Source organism: Phalangium opilio, unplaced genomic scaffold (genome assembly GCF_054372755.1).
Source record: "Phalangium opilio isolate 3A_F unplaced genomic scaffold, DU_Popi_V2 ptg000045l_1, whole genome shotgun sequence".
NCBI classification, from domain to species: Eukaryota; Metazoa; Arthropoda; class Arachnida; order Opiliones; family Phalangiidae; genus Phalangium; species Phalangium opilio.
Window position 1 is genome coordinate 1,428,990 of NW_028324168.1, and position 23,922 is coordinate 1,452,911.

At 35.3% G+C, this 23,922-nt stretch overlaps 4 protein-coding genes across 5 annotated transcripts in view; all 4 read right to left on the bottom strand.

Moving 5' to 3' along the window:
* Positions 1-2,091: 2,091 nt before the first annotated feature.
* On the bottom strand, positions 2,092-4,710 carry LOC149676636 (apicoplast pyruvate carrier 1-like). The gene is made up of 5 exons (XM_089837691.1): positions 4,061-4,710; positions 3,469-3,595; positions 2,890-3,408; positions 2,496-2,828; positions 2,092-2,432 (listed from the first exon to the last, which is right to left on the bottom strand). Exons 1-5 carry the CDS (start codon positions 4,330-4,332, stop codon positions 2,229-2,231), a joined length of 1,455 nt encoding a protein of 484 aa, XP_089693817.1. The 5' UTR covers positions 4,333-4,710; the 3' UTR covers positions 2,092-2,228.
* A 1,816-nt stretch (positions 4,711-6,526) lies between these two features.
* On the bottom strand, positions 6,527-9,612 carry LOC149676637 (apicoplast pyruvate carrier 1-like). Its single transcript, XM_089838541.1, has 10 exons — positions 9,604-9,612; positions 8,869-9,030; positions 8,460-8,797; positions 8,265-8,391; positions 8,075-8,202; positions 7,890-8,022; positions 7,618-7,833; positions 7,439-7,561; positions 7,169-7,378; positions 6,527-6,559 (listed from the first exon to the last, which is right to left on the bottom strand). Exons 1-10 carry the CDS (start codon positions 9,610-9,612, stop codon positions 6,527-6,529), a joined length of 1,479 nt encoding a protein of 492 aa, XP_089694667.1.
* Positions 9,613-12,003: 2,391 nt separating this feature from the next.
* LOC149676638 (apicoplast pyruvate carrier 1-like) lies at positions 12,004-15,920 on the bottom strand. Its single transcript, XM_089838498.1, has 9 exons — positions 15,832-15,920; positions 15,005-15,381; positions 14,001-14,127; positions 13,790-13,929; positions 13,224-13,515; positions 12,726-12,848; positions 12,431-12,661; positions 12,269-12,368; positions 12,004-12,203 (listed from the first exon to the last, which is right to left on the bottom strand). Exons 2-9 carry the CDS (start codon positions 15,283-15,285, stop codon positions 12,130-12,132), a joined length of 1,368 nt encoding a protein of 455 aa, XP_089694624.1. The 5' UTR covers positions 15,286-15,381; positions 15,832-15,920; the 3' UTR covers positions 12,004-12,129.
* Positions 15,921-18,669: 2,749 nt separating this feature from the next.
* LOC149676639 (glypican-6-like) overlaps positions 18,670-23,922 on the bottom strand; it is a 62,764-nt gene continuing 57,511 nt past the window's right edge. Inside the window, exons 6-10 of one of the 2 annotated variants that reach the window (XR_016366502.1) lie at positions 23,687-23,817; positions 23,249-23,598; positions 22,952-23,154; positions 19,848-21,969; positions 18,670-19,750 (exon numbers count right to left, since the gene is read on the bottom strand). Coding sequence is in view for 1 of the 2 variants with exons in the window: in XM_089837695.1 (XP_089693821.1) it covers positions 21,668-21,969; positions 22,952-23,154; positions 23,249-23,598; positions 23,687-23,817 (986 nt within the window). In the remaining variant the exon portion in view is untranslated. Of the gene's footprint in view, positions 21,970-22,951; positions 23,155-23,248; positions 23,599-23,686; positions 23,818-23,922 lie in introns of both variants that reach the window. The other variant, XM_089837695.1, reaches the window with a different exon arrangement.

Below are 23,922 nucleotides of genomic sequence, written 5' to 3' on the forward strand. Positions count from 1 at the left end.
CCTCTCCGAGTCAAGACGACTACTTACAAACTTATTTACCCAGATATGGAAAGGTTTCTTAAGTTAAAATTTATGAAATATTAAAGCAGTATACAAAGCATAGCAAATATACTGTAAATCAGAAGACATTTTACATCCAATAATGATATACTTGTACACATTAAAATCATCCGATTGGGGAAAAACGGGAAATGAAGAGATAAAACTTTGGAGGGATATTACCTTTACGTGTTTGTAAAGGCCCAATTTTCTAATCCTCAACTGTATGCCCTATATGTTCAAAGCCATATTCACAACAGGGTTGCCATGTAAACACTATCCTCTCGTTTCATCTCAACGATTTTCTTAGTTTGTCAACATGACTGTTAACGTTACATAACACCAAAGCTTATTTGTGGCTACACACACTGAAAGTAAATGCGTACCATAAAAAGCATGAAAACACGAAGCTATTATCCGATTACGATCAGACCTTTCACTGGTCTGGGCTGCGTTCAGCAGAGCTCACCAAAAAAGACAGCGGAATTTGGAAATGTTTACCGGTGAGGTCTGTCGTCATAGCTTTTCTCCGGTCATCGTCGTTTTATAAATGACGCTAGCGCAATAAAGCGTGCAAGGTACCAAGGCTTAACAAAAATTGTATGATAACATATTTATAGAGATAGATAACAACTTTTATAATTAAAATTAGAAACTAACATATCTCTTAAAATTCTCGCGTGATCAACTGGTTTCACGCCACACGTACGCGTTTAGGGGATGCTTAAACTCTCTCTCTGCATTACAGAAACGAAAACCAAACCCAAGCGTTTACTTTTTGGTTCATTAGGCCTATTGACAAATAAAAGTTCATTTGATCAACATAGAAGCGTTGTTCTTGTATTCACTTTAGAAAGGATTATGCTATAAACAGATGTAGTATAGCTTAAGTAATATATAAACATCCATTTTAAATAATAATATTAAAAAAAAATCTTTGGAATATCAAAATGAAATAGAGCTTTAAAGCTACAAAAGTACTACATGCATCATAATTACGAAAAATATTTCAACATATTCACTTTATATTAAGGATAAAAGGAATATTATGGTTCTGTAGGATTTCTTTACACATCAAAACAAAACGAACTTCTAACGCAGCGCACTACTGTAACAACGGACGGACACACACAGACAAAAACATAGACTGCTTTTTAACTCTTTCCGTATTAATTTTGAATTGAGAAACAAGATTATCTTAAATATTAAAATAAATATAATTAATATTTAATATTTTCTTCGTTAGTTATTCGCCTTATTGAACGTTACATCGTTTTAAAAAAGAACAATTAAACATTCTTGAGAGACTTGACTAATATTGGCGTTTGAAATGAAGCATACGCCGGTTGCTTTGCTTTACTCAAATAGGTAGTATATAAGGGTGTCGAACTACAGTTAAAAGCAAGAACGACCGCAATTGCGAAAACCTTTGGTGGACAACCCACCCTAGGGAGGCTAGACGTTTCTCGTAACCCTAGCTGATCGCCGCGAATGTCTTAAACCCAACGATGACGATGGAGTAGAAGCCAGGTGTGCAGACTGGTGTCCATGTGGGATGGACAAAAACCAAGACCAGAAGATGGTGGTGTAGAAGCCAGGTGTACATACTGGTGTCCAAGTGGGATGGACAAAGACGAGAAGATGGTGGTGATTAGAAGCCAGTATGTACAGACTGGTGTCCAAGTGGAATGGACGAAGACCAGAAGATGGTGGTGATTAGAAGTCCGTATGTACAGACCGGTGTCCAAGTGGAATGGACGAAGACCAGAAGATGGTGGTGATTAGAAGCCAGTATGTACAGTTTGGTGTCCGTGTGGAATGGACAAAGACCAGAAGATGGTGGTGTGAGAACTCAAGTAGAGGAGCTATTTCCGTGACTGTGAATGCAGTTCGGAAATGGCGAACACGTTTGCTCCGATTTGGAAATTGCGAACGCGGTCACGTGGGTGTAACAACAGACACACAAACACACACACAAACAAACAAACAAACAGACACACACGATCGTTACAGAACCTCTCCGTGACATACGTCACTCGGAGAGGTAAAAACATTCCCTTTTATTTACCTAAACAAATTAACACTCTAGAAGTAAAAAAATTAAATATATCTTAAATCCTTAATTGCAGGCCTATTAATTCTTCTACACTCGTATAATCCGACAAATAAAATCTAAAACCGAAGACTAATTAGTTTCCTTCAACTTCCGTCTTTTCAACGGATTTCAATGGTTCGAAATGTCTTTTTAGAACCACAGAAGGGTCCTTAGGAAACAGTAAAGTAATGCCGAATGCAGTTGCACTTAGACTGGATACGAAACAAAATGACCCAAACCATCCCAAATGGTGTTGCAAAACCCCAACGAGTTGAGCTCCGATCATGGAGGACACTGCCTAAAATAGACACTGTTAAAATTAAATAGTACACAAGTACTAGACCTAAGTATTAAAACTTACGGGTCCAGAGAACACGAGTCCATAGTTAGCGCCCACATTCTTGGGTCCAAAAGCTTGGGCAGTCGCGGTAGGCAACAGAGCAAACAGACCAGAAAACGAGAAGAAGATTGCCAATACCCAAATTGTGAAAGTATACTTGCCACCGTAAGGGGTCACCACGAAGGTCAACATAAGCAGAGTTAGGGAACAACACAAGGCCATCATACAGTTCTTGTAGCAGAACCTATCTTGCAATTGACCCCATACAATGCGACCTAGAGCGTTAAATAACGATGCCCCGGAACCAACAATGGACAGAAACTGGTCATCGTGTATGAATGTTTGTCCAAACGCCTTTTAAAAATAAAGACTAGGCCTATAAGATATACCTATTGCATTTACGAACTAAACTCACCTTGTACATGGTATTAATGAACAAGATACACTGCGCATTAAGGGCAAAGGTCATCCATAGAAAGTAGAACTCTTTCTTACGAAGCATGGCTCGAATTCCGATTCCATCAGCGGGATTCTTACCCGGTTTACTATCCGAGTCCTTGATGAGAAATACTGCCTTCTGTGATTTGGTTTTCTCGTCGCTATTATTCTTCGTATCATCATTCGTGATCACTTTAACTTCAGTTTCATCTGTGACCTCACTATTTATGACGTAATGCGCGACCCTTCTAATTGGTGCGGGAAACAGTAAGACTATTCCAATAAGTTCCATGATGGCATAGACACCACCGAGTAAGAGGAAAGCGGATGGAACTTTATCTAAAACCTCATCTTCGTCAAAGTACCCGTCATCTAAAGCCGGTGACGTATTGTTGGAGTTGAGGTAGACGGTCTGGACTTGGTTGAAAACTAAGGCACCCATCCCGTAACCTCCCGCTATGATACCATTGACTAGACCTTTCCTCTCGGGAAACCACTGGGAGAGGACAATTACATTTAAAACACTGAAAGGTCTTCAAGGGTAATTGATAAATACCTTCATGCCATTAACCAAAGGTACAACGTAGGCAATTCCAAGCCCAATACCCGAAGATAACCCGTAAAGAAAGGCCGTTAACGCGAAACTGAATTGTATGCTGAAGTATGTCGCCATTGTGGACACGCTAAAAGTAAATTAAACCAGAAGTATATAATACTTCTCTTCGAGAGAAGTGTACCACAAAGCGGCGGAGTATTTGTAACATGATTCTTCTCTAACATCATTTTACATTTGGAGCAAGGTTACTAAACCGAATCACATACGCGATAAATAGTTCCCCCGCTTAACTATTTGCCATGACGCATGCGCTTGTGGACTTTTGTCCCACGTCAAGACAATCAAGGTTTGTGGGTTGACTGTTGAGGATTTATTAAATACCAAACAGTTATAGAATTCATCCTAACACGGTGCGATGCCCACCTGAAGTTTGATGAGCAGAAAAGCAAACAAAAAGGCCGGTGGAGCCAGGGAAGAATCATTTTACATAACTAAAGTATTAAGAGGATACAGAGTGTCATCCTTCTTCAATTATCCCCTTCTGATTAAACGTATCTTGACAAATACTTAACTAACAAATAACAAATCGTACCTGAAAATGGTGCACCCTATCAAACAGGTAATTCTGGCACCAATTTTCTTCTCGAGTATTCCACCAATCAACATTAAAGAGCCTTGTCCAACGTAAGCCAGAGCGTTAATCCAAATAGCTTTACTATAATCCACAGTATCGTCAACTCTTCGATACATGAATGACGTCATATACGTTGTCATGTTACCGAATGTGAAAAAAGTCCCTAATGTTAAATGAATTAAAAACCCGGCGGCTACGGCCAAAATTCCGCGCACTTTGTAAGCAGACATATCGTACGTTATAATACGCGGTGATATCTATTTTAAATCTTACACCGCTTTGATTTAGAACAATGGATTAAGTTATTACCGAATTAAGGAATCTATTTGAGGATATAATAGGATCTGAAGAGACGTGTCATCAAAATTCAATCCTAGCGTCGACCGTGAATTTGATTTTATTATCTACTTAGGTTTTTAAACTAACATTTATTCAGAAAGGTGTTTAAATAAATGTTGAAACAATATTTGTGGAAATTTTTTTTGTAGCTAGGGAGATTGAAGACACATCACGGAGTGAGCGTACTAACATATTTTGATCATTTACTATTTGTAATTTTGGGGGCGGGAACTTAAATATACAGGGTGTTTCTGATAAGTCTGGCATAAGTAAAGGGGTTGATGTTCTTTGGGAAATCGATTTTGAGACGAAAACGTAACTTCTATCTATGACGTTTCGTTTGCCCTATAAGGGACACTGTTTTCGGGTTAATATGGGAGGAGTGTTTTACGGATGACCCCTTAAATTTAATTACGAAACTGATTTAGACAATGATTTCTAATTTAATTAAGGGGTCATCCCTAAAACACACATCAAATCATAACTCGAAAACGGTGACCCTTGGGGCAACCAAAATGTCATAGATAGAAGTTACATTTTCGACTCAAAAATCGCGTACTCAAAGAACATCACCCTTAATATATGGCAGACTCTTCAGAAACCCCCTGTATAAGAGAACGTGCTTCTTAGCTCAAAAACGCGATGGTTTTGGGGTATAAAAGTTAACAAACATCCCTAGATCTTTCGTTCCCAACGCAAGGTACAGTTAGTTGACATTGATAGTGAATTAAAGCGTAACTATTATGAATATCATAGCTATTTTTCTATCCTTTCGATGCGCATCCTCCCAAAATTTTAATTTAATTTGCAAGCGCGTAATTACGCTACGAATGTAGCGGTAGTTTTCAAGACACGTGCAATAGAACTACTCGATGTGTATTTACTATAGTCAAAAGTATGTAAGTACCACAAAGCGGGTAATAGTAACATGAGTCTTCCCAAGTAAGGTTACAAACCGAATCACATACGCGATAAATAATTGCCTCGTCATTACTCAATTAGCGCTTAATTATTTGCCAACGCGCATGTGCTTGTGGATTATCGTCCCACGTCAAGACAATCAAGTTTTGTGGGTTGATTGCTGAGAATTTAGTAAATACCAAACAGTTAAAGAATTCACCCTAGCACGGTGCGATTGATGAGCGGGAGAGCAAACAAAAAGGGCATGAGCCTGTGAAGGGTCATGTTACATAACTAGAGTATTCAGAGGATACAGAGTGTCACACTTCTTCTATTATCCCCTTCTACTCGTTATGATTGGAAGGAATTTGTTTTTAACAGAACAGCCGGTTCGAACGTCTAGCAATGAGCTTGATAGCGTTGAACCAAGGGGTACACTATTTTTTGACAATTTCAATGTTAAAGAGTTCAATATTCACGGGTGAAATTAAATGCAGTAATTAAGCATGTTCGTGCGTCGGGTCGGAGACCAAATGGTTTGAAATAGGGTGATTATTTAATCTAATATTTGATTTCTGGAAAGATATCTATCGAAATGTTTGTTTAATGATCAAAGGATACAATAAAGTTTCACATTGTTTACGTTAAGTAATGAATGGTTAGCGTGTGTTAAAAATGAATTATTATTAAACTAAGTAACGGTTGGACATACGAGAGGTCGGATATTCAAGACACAAATAAGATATTACAAGCAAAGTTAACTTAAATTAATTTCCTACCCCTTGGATTCGTATTATGTGATCTTGAGTTGAAATACATAAAATTTATCAAAAACCTTAAATAAAGTAAGATTTTTGCTTCTTTTCCCTCAGGGTCAAACCGGGATGAGCTTTGGAATTAATTTAGATCCTTCAAATTAATCATAATTAATCGTGGTCTGAATTAAATTAAACCTTAATCTCCTAATCCACAACCAAAGTTGAAAGAATATTCTCCACTTTAATTAACCGCGACGTTTCAATGCATACAATTTGATAATTTAATTGTAACAGTGAAATTAAATCTTGATATTATATTTATTTATTAAACTAAAAACTTGAAAAATATATAACGGTTATGTTAAGTTAATTTAAAATTTATGCTAAAAATTAATATATGGTATTTAAATACTGATTTGAACTTCGTCTATTTAAACTTGTACTTAACTTGGTTTTGATCCTATAAATGGTATTACCGTATTAGCTCCAATTGGTCAGGCATAAATACATTTATAATGAAACCTTAAATAATAATTTGTACGGGGTTATTGCAGTATATTACGGGGTCAAAGGTTATTGATAGTTTAACATACCAATAAACGTAAACCCGGCTACGGTGAAAAATGTTCCGGGCCAACCTACTTTGTTCAACACCATTTGTATTACGAAGGCTCCAAGTACAGAAGAAATCGCCTACAAATAAATGTAATTGACTTTTAAAAGCTAGGCCTAATTATATTCCTAAGCCTAAAAATACCTACTAACCCTAATGATCTTCCTAAGCCTAAAACTACCTACTAGCCCTAATGATCTTCCTGAGCCTAAAAATGCCTACTAACCCTAATGATCTTCCTAAGCCTAAAAATACCTACTAACCCTAATGATCTTCCTAAGCCTAAAAATACCTACTAACCCTAATGATCTTCCTAAGCCTAAAAATACCTACTAACCGTAATGATAATCCTAAGCCTAACAAAGCCTTACCACGCACTGGACATGCTAAGCCTTAATTTTCAAACTCCCGGCCAAACCATCACAAGAAACAAATAATAGAGTGTTAATTACTTACCGGGGCTGTGAAAATAAGTCCAAAATTGGTACCGGCGTATTTGCTTCCAAAACTCAAGTCCGTAGCAGTGGGCATAATGGGGAAGACACCACTGAAGACGAAAAACGTCAGTAAGACCCAAATCACAAAGGCCACCTTGCCACCGGAAGGTACAACGACAAAACTCAACATGAGGGCAGTTAAAGACAACGTAATTACGATTGCCGCCAACTGTAAAGACAAAAAGTCAATTAACATTACAATTAGTAGTTTTATCTTTAAAAGACTTACCTTATAATTAGTCTTATCCTGAATCCTACCAAAGGCGATTCTACCTAAACAATTACAAATACTGGCTAAAGATCCCACAATGGACAGAAATCTGTCATCATGGATGAAGATTTGTCCGTACGTCTGCATTAATAATTAATTTCAGCAAAGGGTTAAGGAACAAAGGTCAAAGTTCATACCTTATAGTAAGTATTTATGAACTGAACACATTGAGAAATCAGAGCGAATGTCAACCAAATAGCGAAGAACTCTTTACGTTTAAACATTTCACGTGGACCCATTTCCTTGGGAACAAGACTATAAACGCTCTTATTTGATTGGGGTAAAGATTTGGGTTCAACAGTATATAATTTTCCCTGTGTCCCTTTGCCGTTCTTCAGTAGGTCTAATTTGGCCTATTAATGATTAAAAAGATTAGGAAACATTTAAAACCACTTGATTAGTATCTTACATTCGCTTCCTCGAGGTCAGAGGCCGGTTTAAATAACAATATTATTCCGATTATCTGTAAAGAACCATAAATGGCACCCATGACGTAAAATACATCAGGTACTCGATCCAAAACGTCAGCATCGTTAAAGAACCTATTAAATTTAAAATTAATTAAGATTAAAATAAGTTTAACTTATAACTGACCCATCATCTCCCGGTTGAATATTACGAGGGTTCAAGAATGCACTTTGAACTTGGTTAAAAACCAAAGCACCCAGTCCGTATCCCGAGAGTATGACGCCATTTACTAAGCCTTTGTTTTGAGGATACCACTGAAATTCAGTTAATTATTTTATTACTAAAATTAGTCTTAAACTAATTAACGATTAAATACCCTCATTCCAACAGCTAATGGCGCAATGTACGCTATTCCCAAACCCCAACACGCCACTAATCCGTAGACAAATGCAAAAGCAATGAAACCAAACTTAATAAAGTACCCTGATGCGGTAATCGCCCCACTGTTCAAAAATTAGTTAAATTATTCATTTAAACTCGATAATTAGCTAAAATTAGAGACAGTATTTACCAAAATACGAGTCCACCGATGACACAAGTACATCTCCCGCCAATTTTCTTCTCCAGGATGCCTCCAACAACCATCAGGGACCCTTGTCCCAAGTACTGTAAAGAGTTGATCCAAATCGCTAAGCTATACGACACGTCATAACCACCACGATTCTTCAGGTACGACATGACGTAGGGCGTCATATTTCCAAGGGTAAAAAAGTTCCCCAAGGTCAAATGAATCAAGAAACTTCCAGTGATAGTTGCAATTCCTTGTAATTGCATTTTAATACTAGTACCGGAGCTTTCAATTGGAATTGGACCAACGTGGGCTGTGGGTGATCCTGATGAGGGCGGTTTCTGCAAAAGATATTTCCGAAAGATTTCGTGACACTTGACAGGTACTTAAAATCAATTAGTAATATAAATACCTGGTTCCAATTGACAGGTAAACTAGTAATTGATAGTGGTAAATAAGAAAGGGAGGTTTCCTCGGTAAATTGGTTTCCTTTCAAATGTTCCAAATATTCTTGGCTCTCTTCCAATTCGACATCGTTTTCAAGGTCATTTTGGTGTTTCTTATCGTCTACCAGCTGAAAAGGTAGAATTTATAAAAAAATCATCAGTGATTAATAATAATTTCACTAAATACAGGGTGTTTCTGAAGGGTCTGCCTGAAATTAAGTTGCGATTTCGAATCGAAAATGTAATTTCTAAGACATTTTATCGTCCTGGCCCCCGTTTTCGACTTATGTTTGGAGAATTTTAGGGATAACCCCTTAATTAAATTAGAGATCATTGTCTTAATCAGTTTCTTAATTAAATTTAAGGGGTCATCCGTAAAATACTCCATCCAATCTTAATTCAAAAATAGTGTCCCTTATGGAGCAAACAAAATGGCGATAGAAGTTACATTTTCGACTCAAAATCGACCAAAGAACACTGCCCCTTAATTTCCAAATGATATTTTAAAACACCCTGTATATGGCGGGAAACACCCATAAGTGTACATTATTATAAAGATCTGTTTAAAAAATATTATCAAGTAAATATTATTTTGAACTTAATTAATTGTTCGATAAAATTCATTTTAAGATAATTTTGGTATCGTACTGTTTATGGGATGCATATTAATATTAATTAATCAATGATTAATGTTAACTTACATGGTCCATGGTTCAATATTTGCAAATAGTTCTCGGAAAGTGACTTAGACGCGAACCTATAGGCCTAATAATTTAAAGATACAAACAAAAATGAATTTTAGTCAGTTAGTATATTTAGAGATCAAAGATTACTCCAAAGTAATTTATATAATTTAAAACCCCTCCCTCGTTTCAAGGAAGATCATTTAAACCCCAGACAGCTGAACCAACATATTTTAAATCTATCTTCTTTATGCGCGCACAACATTCAACATTTTACGTAAACAATGCCTCTTGAAATTGGTACAACACTTACGAAGATTCAAAGCAAACCTTTTTTTCTGACGAAAAGCCACTAGATTTTTATGCGCAATAAAATTTGCGCGTGAATTTTACTGTGTCCGACGCAGGAATTTTTGCTTGTTTACATTTTTGAGTGAATTACACTTACTTTACACGCGTCACAGCCGCAGATGTACCGTCAGTTCACGAACATTACTTCACATATATTCAGCTTTCACTGACAGTCTTAAAACGGACCTACATTATAGTACAAAACCGTATGTTTTACGAATAGGTTGCAAAGGCAATATGAAACAGCTATACGATAGAGTTTTACTAAAAGCACGTGTATACCGTAGTATTTTTATATCAAAATTGTCATATATACAAGGTGTTTCTGATAAGTCTGCATGCATAAATTAAGAGGGATGTTCTTTGGGTGCATGGACGATTTTGAGTCGAAAATGTAACTTCTATCTATGACATTTTCATTGCCCTAAGGTACACTGTTTTCGAGTTAAGAATGGAGGAGTGTTTTAGGGATGACCCCTTAATTAAGTTAGAAATAATTGTCTTAATCAGTTTCTTAATTAAATTTAAGGGGTAAACCGTAAAATACTCTGAATGCAATCTTAAATTGAAAACAGTGTCCCTTAGGGCAACCAAAATGGAATCGTAGAAGTTACATTTTCAACTCAAAATCGTGTATGCACCCAAAGAACATCCACTTTAATTTAAATGCCAGACTTATCAGAAACACCCTGTATATATATTTTTAAAAAGTTGCAAGGTGAAATATATATACTTTTGCCGCAAAATCAGAAATTGGTATGTTTTTAGAATATTTTCTAACCGAAGCTATCATGGTATATAAGACCGTGACCTATAGCGCTCATTTCGAAGTATATATATTTCTCGTATATATGCATTTGACATGTGGTATCACGCGCCACCCACAATCCAGTACCAATTTAAAAAGTCAGCTCGTGCAAAGGCAGATACGCTTATAGTCTTCAATAAAAATGTATACAGATCCAAATTTTGCACGCGCTGTCAATATAAACTGACATTACTGTAGCGCTATAATATTCTTTTATAGGCTAGTTATAATAAACATCATAAAAAGTTTAAAATGGTAAGCCTTACTTACCAAAACGATACTGTTCAATATCCTCAAATCTGCAACTGAAAAAAAAGTTACTTCTAAATACAACGAACACCCTTCAGTCAAAGATGGGATAGAAACTAAATTTTGTCACCCTTGAAACGTAACTTTAGGAAAATAATTTAAAACCAGTATTATTTTAATAGGTAATAGGTGAATTACCATTACCACGTAATTATTTTAAAGCAGTTTTATAGCTGGAAAATCCCCCTTTGGTTTTTTTTTTAGAATTACGTCTCATTATGAAATCTTAAGGAAATATGTCTGTAATATTAAATTAGATATACGTGGGAATTTTATTAATTATTAACATTTTTTTCCTGTATAGTTTTGTTTAATTTTTACAGCCAATAAAGGGGAGGGCAGGGAATTTAAGATGCCTCTCTGTATTTAATTTTATACCATTTTAATATTATCATGTTTCCTACTTGAAATATTGTAGTTGCTATTACTTCTAACTGAACGTACGCAAGCTGTTCAGAACAGCTTTATGTAGTTGGAATACTAACCATTCTACCCGTACCCGTACAAGTACATACGCGTACAATTTGTAAAAGATAACGGTTTATTATTCATGGGTTAAAACGAATAAATTATTACCATGCTGGATCATAGACATTAGAAATTAATATGTATTAAGAATCCTAGACAAACTATTTCGATTTCGGGTCTAACGACTGTTTATGACGGAAATTTCAATCCCCCCTTTGTGTGTGTGATAGGATGAATGGGATGTGGCTCCCCTATCGACGAGCGAAGGAGTTAATAAATATGAACAGTGAACAAAATGTAACCAGGGATATATTTAATTTTAGAAGTAGGAATGGAGAACGGTTAGCATTTACTTCAGTCCATAGACCGGTACGCAACGCTGAAACTTCAACTGTTCTTCTGGTATCTCTATATGTAGGACAGTAATGAAATGGAGCTTTTCTTCAAAACTAAGAAGTAATCTATTAAATTACACAGAAGAATTTGAAAGTGTGTTTGTTCCGCCATGCTGTATTTATTATATATGTATATATAAAAAACATCATCAACAATTAACAACAAACGTGGCGATAAAAGCAATAAAAACTAACAAAATATAACTAAATTAATCAATTTGAATTAATTTCTTTCACTGCCCTGATTGATTCCAGGTTCCAAGGCATGAAACAAGTGATTAGGGCCCCTAAATAATTAAAATTAAACCCAATATTTAAATTAAGAATGATTTCATAACCCAATACGTCATACCTAAAACAGACGTTGCCGCAATGGCCGTAAAACTCCATTGATAACGCAACGCTTCAACGACGTATTCAATTAAAAATGCGCCCAAAACCGAACCCACAGCCTGTTATTAAATACCCAGTCATTAAAATTAATCTAAGCAATTAAAATAATTAATTTACTTACGGGGGCAGTGTACAGAACACCGTAATTAAGCGAGGCATACGTTGGTCCAAACGCAGAGGCGGTCGCGGTGGGTAGAATTGAGAATACCCCCGAAAATGAGAAGTAAATCAAAATAACCATGATGGCAAAGAAGGCTTTGGATCCAGCGGAACCATGATTGGGAATGTACTGAGCCCCCACAAAGGCCTGCGTGAAAACTGCCAGACATATCAAGATGCTAAGCATACTGAACTGAGATACAAAAAAAATGTTAATTGTTAATTTTATTTCTGAAAATAGATAATTAGATATTTACTTTATAAGTTGACCTGTCTGTTATGAAACCCCAAGCTATTCTACCACCGCAATTACAAACGGAAGCCAAGGCACCGACTATGGACAGGAAACGGTCGTCGTAGATGAAGGTCAAACCGTAACTCTAAATTAAATAAAACAATAGCCGTAAAGACATTTATTGACCAACTTTAGAAGACTGTAACTCTGCTAATTTAAATGTTAATGAGGAATAATTTGGGGGTATTATAGATTGAATTGGCCTGTATCTAACGGTACCAAGAAATTGGACCTAGGTCAGCCAGAGCCCGAGCAAATTAAGGTTTTAGTAAAATTATCCAAAATACAACGATTTTATCTATTGTCTAAAACATCGACATAATACAATTTAAAAAATAAAATCAAGGATAAGCTGAACGTCAAGCTAAGAATAAGAACGTGGTTAAGTAGGATATATTTCCGCCGCCATTTAACCCAAAGCGAAGAAGAAGAACTAATTGTAACGTCGATCGTCACTGACCTTGTAGTAAGTATTTACAAACTCCACAACGACTGCCGATAAGGCGAAGGTAAACCATATCATATAGAATTCCTTCCTCCAAACAACCTTCTTGATGGACAAGTCCTGAAGTTCGGGTTTCAAGTCGTCCATTTCGAGTTTCTCACGGGATTCAGTTACTGTCGGTGCCCTGGGTTTTTCAGGGGCTTGGAACAATAGACATACGCCAACAATGGCGATGGTCGCGTAGATTAGGGCCAATTTCCAAAATACTTCTTTGACGCCTAGTAATAGGTCTTTATCCTCGAAGTACCTGGACACGAAAGAGGCAAGATGAATTCACACTTGCCTTCGATATTTGAATAGACAATTCCATTTAATACTCGATGAGAAACCAACTCAAAGGGGCGGGGTCGCAATCTTAGGTTATTTCCCTAGCTCCAGACGTAGCCAGAGTTTAATAAAAGCGGGAGGCTAGCCAACTCGCTCTGTGATTCTTGGCGCAAGGGAAGGTGACCTCTACCGCCCCTGTGGTGTTTGCTTCTCCAATGGAATTAACGGATGATCTATTACCAAATATTTCTTACCCTTTGAAAGCACCTTCTTTCGCGGGTGGTTTATTTAACGGGTTTAGTATGTACGTTTGCAAGGGCGAAAAAATCATAGCGCTTAGGCCATATCCAGAAAGAACGAAACCATTCGCTAACCCTTTCTTGTTTGGGAACCACTGAAATAAATAAATGAAAAAAAAGCATCACCAATTAATGTGTCACTAAATAAATACCACAAAGTACTTACTCGCATGACTTCGTGTACTGGAGCGACATAAGCAATTCCAACACCCAAATACGCAAAAAATCCGTAGGTCAACACCACAAGTTCGAAACCAAAGTCAATGGTCATCGTTGTTAGAGCAACAAAACCACTAATTTAAATAAACGAAAAAAGAAAAAATTTAATAAATATATTATATATGTATTGTGGCCTTGAATTTTCAATTGAAGATAATATTTTTGTTCATGTACACTAATTTTGTATAATTTGTAAGGTATGTGTTTAAAGTAATTTTTCATTGTTTCCTCAAATTATGTTGATACTTAGAGCATTTATAACAAGGAGTAGAGTTTTTGGATTGACATGTTTCTCTCTACCATCACGGCAAAAGCTTCTACACTAAACCAGAAGGAGATAATAGAAGAAGGATGACACTCTGTATCCTCTTAATACTTCAGTTATGTAACATGATTCTTCCCAGGCTGACCCCCCACCTTTTTGTTTGCTTTCCCACTCAACAAACTTCAGATGGGCATCGCACTGTGCTAGGGTGAATTCTATAACTGTTTGGTACCAAATCCTCAGCAATAAACCCACAAACCTTGATTGTCTTGACGTGGGACAAAAAATCCACCACCGTGCCTTGGCAAATAGTTAAGCAGCGCTAATAGAGTAATGATGAGGGAACTATTTATCGCGTATGTGTTTCGGTTTAGTAACCTTGTTCCGATGTTGGGAAGAATGATGTTACCCAGCTTTGTGGTACACTTCTCTCGATGAAAAGTATTACATACTTGATGTAATATGATTTGTTACATTTCCAAGTTAAGGTGAAATAACATATGTTCAAAATAATCAGTCAAGGTTGCATTTTGTAAATGTATACATGATACAAAAACGGAACATCACAGATGTTTCACAATAAGAAAAGCTAAATATAACAATTAATTTAAGAGAAATATACCACGTGACGAACACTTCCCCTCTCTTATAATTATAAAGTATACTGAACTTCAATTACAACTTACCAATAAGTAGCGCATCCTACGGTAGCGGCGACTCGAGATCCGAATCTCTTACACAAGTATCCTCCGAGCCACATGGATGAACCTTGTCCCAACTTGGACGCGGCCGTAATCCAAACTAACTTCGAGTGACCACTTCCGGTGTCGACTTTCGAACGAATGTACGATGATATGTAAGGACCCATGTTACCCAAGGTGTAAAAGTTTCCCAAAGAAATTAAGCATAGAAATCCTCCTAAAACGCACAAGTATCCACGAAGATCACGTCCCAAACAGACAAACATTGTAGCGTGTTTCTATTTGTCCGACGTAGTTGATTCTTGATAAGTAAAACCTTATTTCTTGTTTACAACCGTGCGCAAACGCCCTCGTAATTTCACCTACATTCGTGGCATAACATTGAAAACTATAGTTTCAATTTTAAAACGCACGTTAGCCTAGTTCTGACTAGCCTGTATGTACTGTATTGTACTATATAATCTGAAGTAATTTTTAAATCAAATGCATAGAAAATCAGAATAGATAAAATTATAAGTTTATAAGATATGTTCCTTCCATAAGTATAACACTTCCTATACTTCGTAATGCTAGAGACTTACAGCTCGAGCTAGTTTGAGAAAGACAAGCGAGAATTGAAGTCCATCTTCCTATTTAGTCTGTATTCTCAGCCTTTAACAGCGCCCCAGTCACCAGGCGTCTTCGCTTTACCTCGAATCTATGCCCTACCTTACTCACTTCATGACAAGCTCCAGTTTGTAACCAGAGATTAACAAACTTATGGTGAACATATCTTATAAACTTATGATAAAATAAATAACCAAAAGACTTACCTACGTCTATGCTAAGTCCGTCTTTCGTGAGACTTCAACCGCATCTAAAGACATTTTAAATCTTACCAACTCTTTCGTGAAGACGCAAGAAAAAAAAACACAACATTCGCCAATACCTTTCCTAATAACTATTATTCGCGCATTTTTCGCTGTAGTTTTTTTTTCTTTTTGTGCTAGGGAATGCAAAACCTGCTATATTCTCCCAAGGTTTTGCTACTATCGCGGTTTCCAAAAAAACACCTTTAAGTATCTATTATACCTACAGTATTCTAATAATTTCCATCCGACAGGTAAATACCTCTATACGGCTGGTTAAATATAAAGTTAAAAAAGAATTAACCACCTGCTTTATACACTTTAATTAATTAAAAAACAAAAAACAAAAAGTGTTTCTGTAAATTCCTATTGGGTAAAATTGTACTGTACACTCACGTGGCGATTCAGACTATACACTACGTTATATACCTATGTAAAAATTCAGAACACTGGCGACGTAACGCAGAAGGTGTACTTTAACACAATGGGGGTAAAATAATAATTCGGGATGCAAGCATACATAACACAAACCATTCGTTAAAATATTGTGTTGTGTTTAGAAACTGGTTTTATAATTTTTTTACAATTTTGATTGTGTTTAGTTTTATCTTTACTATATATTACGTATGATTATATCGCGAAACAGCTTCGTAAGCGTGTTTTAATCGGAATAGGACATTATTGTCAATTGTTTAAATCACTGTATGGCAAGTGCGAACATGGCCATGACGCGTAAGGCAATTTTGATAGTTTTCCAACTTTTCCAAATTAAAAAGGTATATTCCAATCTAAAATTCAATAGAACTTGAAAATAACTGAGAATTTCTATTCTATTTTGATCGATTATTTTAAAAATAATCAAATGTTTCTTTTCCTTGTAGATAATAATTAAACAGAAATCTAGCCTAGATCTAAAATTAGATTTCAATTGACGTCAATTAGACCTAGTTGATTATCTAACCAATTAAAAAAGGGGGCGTGGAAGAGAGGTTAACAATCTAAAACTAAATAGATAAGTTATATCAGAAGTATATAATACTTCTCTTCGAGAGAGTGTACCAGCACAAAGTGGGCGGGTGTTTGTAACATGATTCTTCCCAACATTTGTAGCAAGGTTACTAAACCGGACAAACATACGCGATAAATAGTTCCCTCATCATTACTATAGGGTCAGTGTGCCTAACTTTGGACAGCTGCAACTTTAGACACTTTTATTATAAAAAACATATTTAATTACTGGATGCATCAAATTGATAATGAAATAGCTTATTTTAAAGCTTAGAATGTGAGGAATTTGGAAAAAAATACTTCAAAGTCGTAGAATAACATCCGACTACGTTACGAGCCAAATTAGCCCACTCCCCAAACTCGTCCATTTAAATTACGGCCAAATTTGACGGGGGTCAACCCTTTGGTCCCGGGAAATAAGGTTTGACGAAAATTACGGCCAAATTTGACGGGGGTCAACCCTTTGGTCCCGGGAAATAAGGTTTGACGAAAATTAGAGAAATCATACCTGAACAAACTAACCATTCGAAAGAGCAACTTTTTGGCTTCATAATCCGTATTTTAAACACTATCTTACGCGGGAAATTCGACGAAATATTCAGCTTTAAAAACACCTGGGCAAATTTCTAACTTTGGACACTTTCATGCTGGCTGATTTCTCCGTTTGTTAACACTAATTAACTCGCGATAGGCCTAGTAGATGTAGGACTGGGCTTAAAAAGAAACGTTTTATTCCCCCCTATAGGCCTAAAAGGAATGAAGTATAGGTAGGCCAAAATAGGCCTAGTCCCTATATACCTAAAAACCTACATAAGTAGCCCCATATTTAATCAAGTTTGTTTTAAAGAAATTTCTGATTTTTTATATATTTTAGGCCTACGTCTAGGTCGGCCTAAGCCTATATTTTTACTTTTGAAATTCTGATTCGCCTAATGCGTCCCCAAGTCACCCTTTTTTCGCTGTCCAAAGTTAGGAAGGGGGCGTCCAAAGTTACATAGAAGTGTCCAAAGTTGAGCACGAATTCGGCCTTTGGGGAACTCTACTTTGTGAAAAATGTATTCCATTTAAAAAGTTGAAAACTTGTGAGAATGTGTCTTAAGAATGCTTCTCTCCATTGCTTTTTTAATTTTGAGTCTAACATATAAGCAACTGAAGTTATTCAAGGTTATGCAAAAAGTGTCCATAGTTATGCATACTGACCCTATCTATTAGCGCTGCTTAACTATTTGCCAAGGCGCATGCATGCGCTTGTGGATTTTTGTCCCCCCACGTCAAGACAATCAAGTGAGTTGTTAGTAAATACCGAACAGTTATAGAATTCGCCCTAACACGGTGCGATGCCCATCTGAAGTTTGATGTGCGGGAGAGCAAACATAAAGGGCTCCCTCGCCTGGGAAGGATCATGTTACATAACTAAAGAATATTAAGAGGATACAGAGTGTCATCCTTCTTCTATTATCCCCTTCTGGCTATAAGAACAAAGTACCTTTAAATAATTATTTACCGTGCCCGGACTAAAGACTCCTAGTGTCTTGCATAATTAAACTAGTCCAAGGACCAGAGCCCCTTACCCTATGTAATGAAGTTTTGAATCATTAAAGTAGTCCTTGGGACCAGTGAGGCCCGGGGTTTGAATTGACACAGTGGGCCAACGAATTAATAAAGTGGTTTTTGAATTGTGGAATTGTATTATTTCGAAGCCCGCCCAGGGGTCAAAGGTTGACAATTTTCTGTAAATTAAATTAGCGCTTTGACCTGTGAAATAAAGTTTAGAAAAAAACGACACATTTTCGATTTACATTTCACAATCACAGTGGGTTTTGTTGTTTATTTATTTATTAATTAATTACTTTAATTATTTGTTAATTATTTTTTTCCTGATCGAGAAAAAAATTCATTTTCCATTTATTTGTTTCCCTTATCAAAATTCAACGAGTGCTGCTGCGTTTAACTTTTTTTAGTTTTATCTTGTCTCTGTTAATTACAATTAATTAAGACTATAATTACGGAAAATTAACTTATTATGACGTATATTAAAGGTAGTATAGTATTACTGTATTTATTATTCATGAATAAATTCACGTTATCACATGAAAAAAATTCATTCATACTATATTAAGAAGATTAATCATTTATTTATTCGACGGTATATTTATAAAGATCCGTGTAATTTTTTTATTATTTTTTTAAGGCAAATGTTTCTCATTTTTTTTTTGTATTTTTGGAATATTGTTTTTTGGGGGAGAAAAAGTTAACTTGGTTGGTTTTTTGGTTTGTTTTTCAGTTTCTTTGAAAAATATTTCAGAAAAAGGCGGAAAAATTCAAAGGACGGTGAAGCGCATTTGTGTTTTAAGCGCCATTTTTAGTGTCGACTCATTATTTAATTATTTTAATTTTAAATTATTCCAATTAAATTAATTAGTACAAAATTAGGGTTTTAATTACTTAAGCCTCGGTTAGTTATGGAATTCGTACTCGATTTGAGGTATGAGTTGGCGAAAAATGCTGTCTATAAGTTAAGCTTACTTTTAAATTTATGTTGAATTAAAAATGGTGTCCATCGTTAGGCCTACTTCTAAACTCTCGGTGAATTGAATTCTAAATGGCGTAACAGCTAAGCCTACTTCTAAATTCTCTGTGAATTGAATTCAAAATGGCGTAACAGCTAAGCCTACTTCTAAATTCTCTGTGAATTGAATTCAAAATGGCGTAACAGCTAAGCCTACTTCTAAATTCTCTGTGAATTGAATTCAAAATGGCGTAACAGCTAAGCCTACTTCTAAATTCTCTGTGAATTGAATTCAAAATGGCGTAACAGCTAAGCCTACTTCTAAATTCTCTGTGAATTGAATTCAAAATGGCGTAACAGCTAAGCCTACTTCTAAATTCTCTGTGAATCTATAATGGCGTAATGGCTAAGCCTACTTTTGAAGATTTTCTGTTATAATCAAAATGGCGTGTAACCGCTAAGCCTACTTTGGAAATTTTTCGTTTAATTCAAAATGGCTTAAAAACTAAGCCTAGTTCTAAAATTTAATTTAGTTACACTAGAAAGTGAACTAAATTAAACTTTGACCTAATTTATTTCACACACCCAAACCTCAAAGTCAATGTAGCGCTCAAAGCTTGTAGGTAATTTTCCCCCCCTTCATAATTAAATAAGTTAACGAAGTTTCGAATAAAAAAAATTGTGGTTAATAATTAAAATATATTTTACAAAAATACACAAATTAACTATACTATAGTTTTTTTAAAGGAGTTGTATTGAAGTATTAATTTGTTGGTTTAAAATTTTATCATGCTTGTTAAAAAATGCGGACTACGCAGTGCGCTGTAAATTTGTGCGCAGAAATATTTTTTATTTGTCGTAACATTGTTTTTCTTTTTTTTTTAGTATATTTTAAACGCAACTTATTAGAAAAACGTTTCGTTTTTGGCACATTTTTTTATGAACGTTTTAAAATTAATAAAAAACGAGGAGGAAAAAAAATGAAGATTTGTCTATACACTAAATTACACATTTAATTTTTTTAGTATATTTTTGGATGAATTAATTTTCTTTCCCTTTTAATTTAAAACTCACACCGGAATTTAAAGACTTAATTAAAATGATTAAAAACTCAATTTTGGGTTTCGAAAAAATTAAAAATATTTTAAATAATCTCATTATTATTAATGTCATGGATTTATTTATAATTTTTTAATTCATTGATATTTTTTTTTTAATTTTTCCGATTAATTTGTTAATTTATTTTAATTTTTTCATTTAAATCTTATTTAGACCCAAAACTATCATTTTATAAAAATAGTATATTTTTTTTTTTCGTTTTTAAATTCCGCTTTTTTTTCATTATGCAATCCATTCCAATTTGTTGAAATACGTATATTTGTTTTTCAAACAATTAAGAATAATTTTTGAAATTAACTTTTTAATTTAGTTTAATTATAACCAAAAATTGATGTTAAAGTAAAAATTAATTATTATTTACTTACTTTTATCGAGGAAGGGCAGTTTGTTGGTTTTGTTAATATTTACAATAAACATATTCACATTAGTTAATGCGAACAAGACACTTTCTCAAAATGAAAAAAAAAAAATTTAAAAAAATTGTTTTTGAGAAAATTTACTTAACTTTAACGAAAAAAAAACCATGTTTTTCTTCACACTGGGCAAATTTTCCTTTGTTTTTCACACAAAAAAAGTTTCCCCATAGAGTTTTTTTTTTTTTTTAATATAATTTTTTGAAAAGCCTATAATCTAGCGAATCTATGCTAGCTGGCCAAGTTCTCACCACGATGGCACCTTATAGTTACCTTTTTCACATTTAGGCAAATTTGTGTTTCTTTACGAAGAGCGAAGGTACTGTTAATGTTTTGTTAAAAGTAAAAACAGTTTGTTTTGGCGCACTACAACAATGTTTTTAAAAACTAAAAAAATTTGTTCGTTTTGGTTAATAATTTTCTTCCGATAAAAATTAGTCAGTTTAGTTTATGCGAAAATTAAAAAAAAAAAAAAAATAAAAAAAAAGTTCATAGATAATATTAGAATAAATTGTCGTCTGCTAGTGACTTTCCCAACCAAATTTCGTCTGCTAGAAACGTTATTATCCGCGGAACTAAAATAACTCACCTGCAAACTTCAAATTCATCTAAAATTTACCTGAATAATAATTATACAAAGTCCCTAAAGTCTAAAAAATATATTATAACAAAATTATGGCGATTGTTTATTTCTTTGTTTGTTTATCAGTGTTTGTTTGTTTGTGACTGACTTCTTTTTTTTTAAGCCTTTTTAGGAAACCGCTGACAAACTGGACCAACAAAAGTTATTTGTCGTTGCGAAAAACCTTAGTGCGAACGCGACCAATAAATAGGCGCTCCAAGAGCACATTGGCGTTATACTAAACGCGGAGGAAGGGGGGCTACGCGAATCCGTCGTCGGTGCCCCACCGTTACCATTGGTAATGGTCAGAGTCGGTTTCAAAGTGCTCGAAAAGTAAATATCGGATGTGGTTGAAGGGACACCAGTCGGATCGCCATCCGTTGGACCAAAACCACTTCCGCTACCACTGCCACTCGACATCCAATCAGAATCTGAGGGTTTTGGTTGGAGGGGGGGGGGAAGGAAAATAGCGGTTTTTTGAGTTTATGTTTTAAGTTACATATCAGTTTGTGGGATGAGGTTTTCAAGCAATGGTGGCGGTAAAATAAAGCCATATAGAACTTGTGCAAAAGCATGTGGCCAGCAAGTACTTAGTTACGCGCCAGTCAGTAGCGTAAAACGTATCAAAAGTACAATCAAGTACCAGAAACAGTGTGAAAAGTACCATCAAGTACCAAAAACAGTGTGAAAAGTACAATAAAGTACCAAAAACAGTGTGAAAAGTAAAATAAAGTACCAAAAACAGTGTGAAAAGTACAATAAGGTACCAAAAACAGTGTGAAAAGTACAATAAAGTACCAAAAACAGTGTGAAAAGTACCATCAAGTACCAGAAAAAGTTTATAAAGTACATTCAAGTACCAGAAAACGTGTCTACGTACAATCAAGTACCAGAAAAAAATGTGCGAAGTACAATAAAGTACCAGAAAAAAATGTGCGAAGTACAATAAAGTACCAGAAAAAAATGTGCGAAGTACAATAAAGTACCAGAAAAAAATGTGCGAAGTACAATAAAGTACCAGAAAAAAATGTGCGAAGTACAATAAAGTACCAGAAAAAAATGTGCGAAGTACAATAAAGTACCAGAAAAAAATGTGCGAAGTACAATAAAGTACCAGAAAAAAATGTGCGAAGTACAATAAAGTACCAGAAAACGTGGCCTAAGTACAATAAAATACCAGAAAACGTGTCTAAAGTACTATCAAGTACCAAAACAAAGGCGCCAAAATTACAATTAAGCACCAGAAAACACGCCAAAAAACGCCCTAAGTTGCATCTATATTAGGCCACAAAACATTTGAACTTATAACCTTATATTTATAAACAACAAAACCCACATGCGATAAGTAAAAATAGCAATTTCATGCCACAATAAAAATAAGAAAGGTTGAATAAAAAATTGAAAAACACTCACCGCTGTCTTGCCAATCGACGTCAAGTCCATTATAAGCGTGGTGAAGTTTATTGGAGATGAGTTTCAAGGTGAGTACTTGTTGATTAATGATGGAATTTTGATGACTGGCTTCTATTCTTTCTTCAATGCTAATTTCACTTTCACTCGGGTCCGACTGGATTCGACCACTTACGTCACCAGTTTTAACTTTCAAAGCCTCCATCCTTTAACAAAATAATTAGGCTTAAGTACTCCACTAAGCCTAAAAACCTCCAGGAAAGGAAAAAATAGAAGTTAAGCCTAACGTAAGCGACTTACATATTAGGGCTCTGTCCATTCCAACAATCCTTATTGTCTTTATCCTTATTCTTATCGGGAACTCTTTCACCAGCAACTTTCGGATCTTGACAGATCTTTTCGGGCAATTGATTCCAAAAATTGGATGTTTTACGTATCTTTCTCTTAATTCCTTGTACAAGCGTACTCATAGACGGATCCTCATCTTCGTAACCGGACCTATGATTGCCCGAATGACCACCACCACCACCACCAACAGAATCATGTTGACCACCGGAAGTGAAACTCAGTTTCTCATAACTCAATTCGCTATTGGTACCGGGGTTAGCGCTTCGTTTACCCAGTTTGGGTCGTCCGCAAACTTCGAAGAGCTGTTAGGAACACGAAAAGTGTGTGTGAGATTAACAAACTAACTAACATACACACACACACAAAACGAAGCTATAAGCTAGGACGTACCTTATTGGACACAACTGGTCCTTTTTCTTGAAAATTCATAATCGCTTCGGAGATTTTTATATTTATTGGATGAACAACGGATTCGATGTTAAAAGAAGATTCCAAACGACCGCCCAATAAATCCATATTACCTAATTAAAACATATTAATTTTAAATTTAATAGATTTCTATATCATTTTATAATTTCAAAATATATAGTATTCTGGAAAGTGTTGCTATTCAAGAAGTGATATCT

What these genes read in the sequence shown, in the direction of transcription:
- LOC149676636 (XM_089837691.1), bottom strand. Translation starts at nt 4,332, where the DNA reads ATGTCTGCTTACAAAGTGCGCGGAATTTTGGCCGTAGCCGCCGGGTTT. An exon ending in CTTTGGTTAATGGCATGAAG is followed by an intron (nt 3,409 to 3,468) that starts GTATTTATCAAT and finishes GTCCTCTCCCAG; the next exon opens with TGGTTTCCCGAGAGGAAAGG. An exon ending in GACTCGTGTTCTCTGGACCC is followed by an intron (nt 2,433 to 2,495) that starts GTAAGTTTTAAT and finishes TGTCTATTTTAG; the next exon opens with GCAGTGTCCTCCATGATCGG.
- LOC149676637 (XM_089838541.1), bottom strand. An exon ending in ATCGGTGGACTCGTATTTTG is followed by an intron (nt 8,392 to 8,459) that starts GTAAATACTGTC and finishes ATTTTTGAACAG; the next exon opens with TGGGGCGATTACCGCATCAG. An exon ending in CATTAGCTGTTGGAATGAGG is followed by an intron (nt 8,203 to 8,264) that starts GTATTTAATCGT and finishes ACTGAATTTCAG; the next exon opens with TGGTATCCTCAAAACAAAGG.
- LOC149676638 (XM_089838498.1), bottom strand. Translation starts at nt 15,285, where the DNA reads ATGTTTGTCTGTTTGGGACGTGATCTTCGTGGATACTTGTGCGTTTTA. An exon ending in GTAGGATGCGCTACTTATTG is followed by an intron (nt 14,128 to 15,004) that starts GTAAGTTGTAAT and finishes TATTTAAATTAG; the next exon opens with TGGTTTTGTTGCTCTAACAA. An exon ending in CAGACAGGTCAACTTATAAA is followed by an intron (nt 12,662 to 12,725) that starts GTAAATATCTAA and finishes TTTGTATCTCAG; the next exon opens with TTCAGTATGCTTAGCATCTT.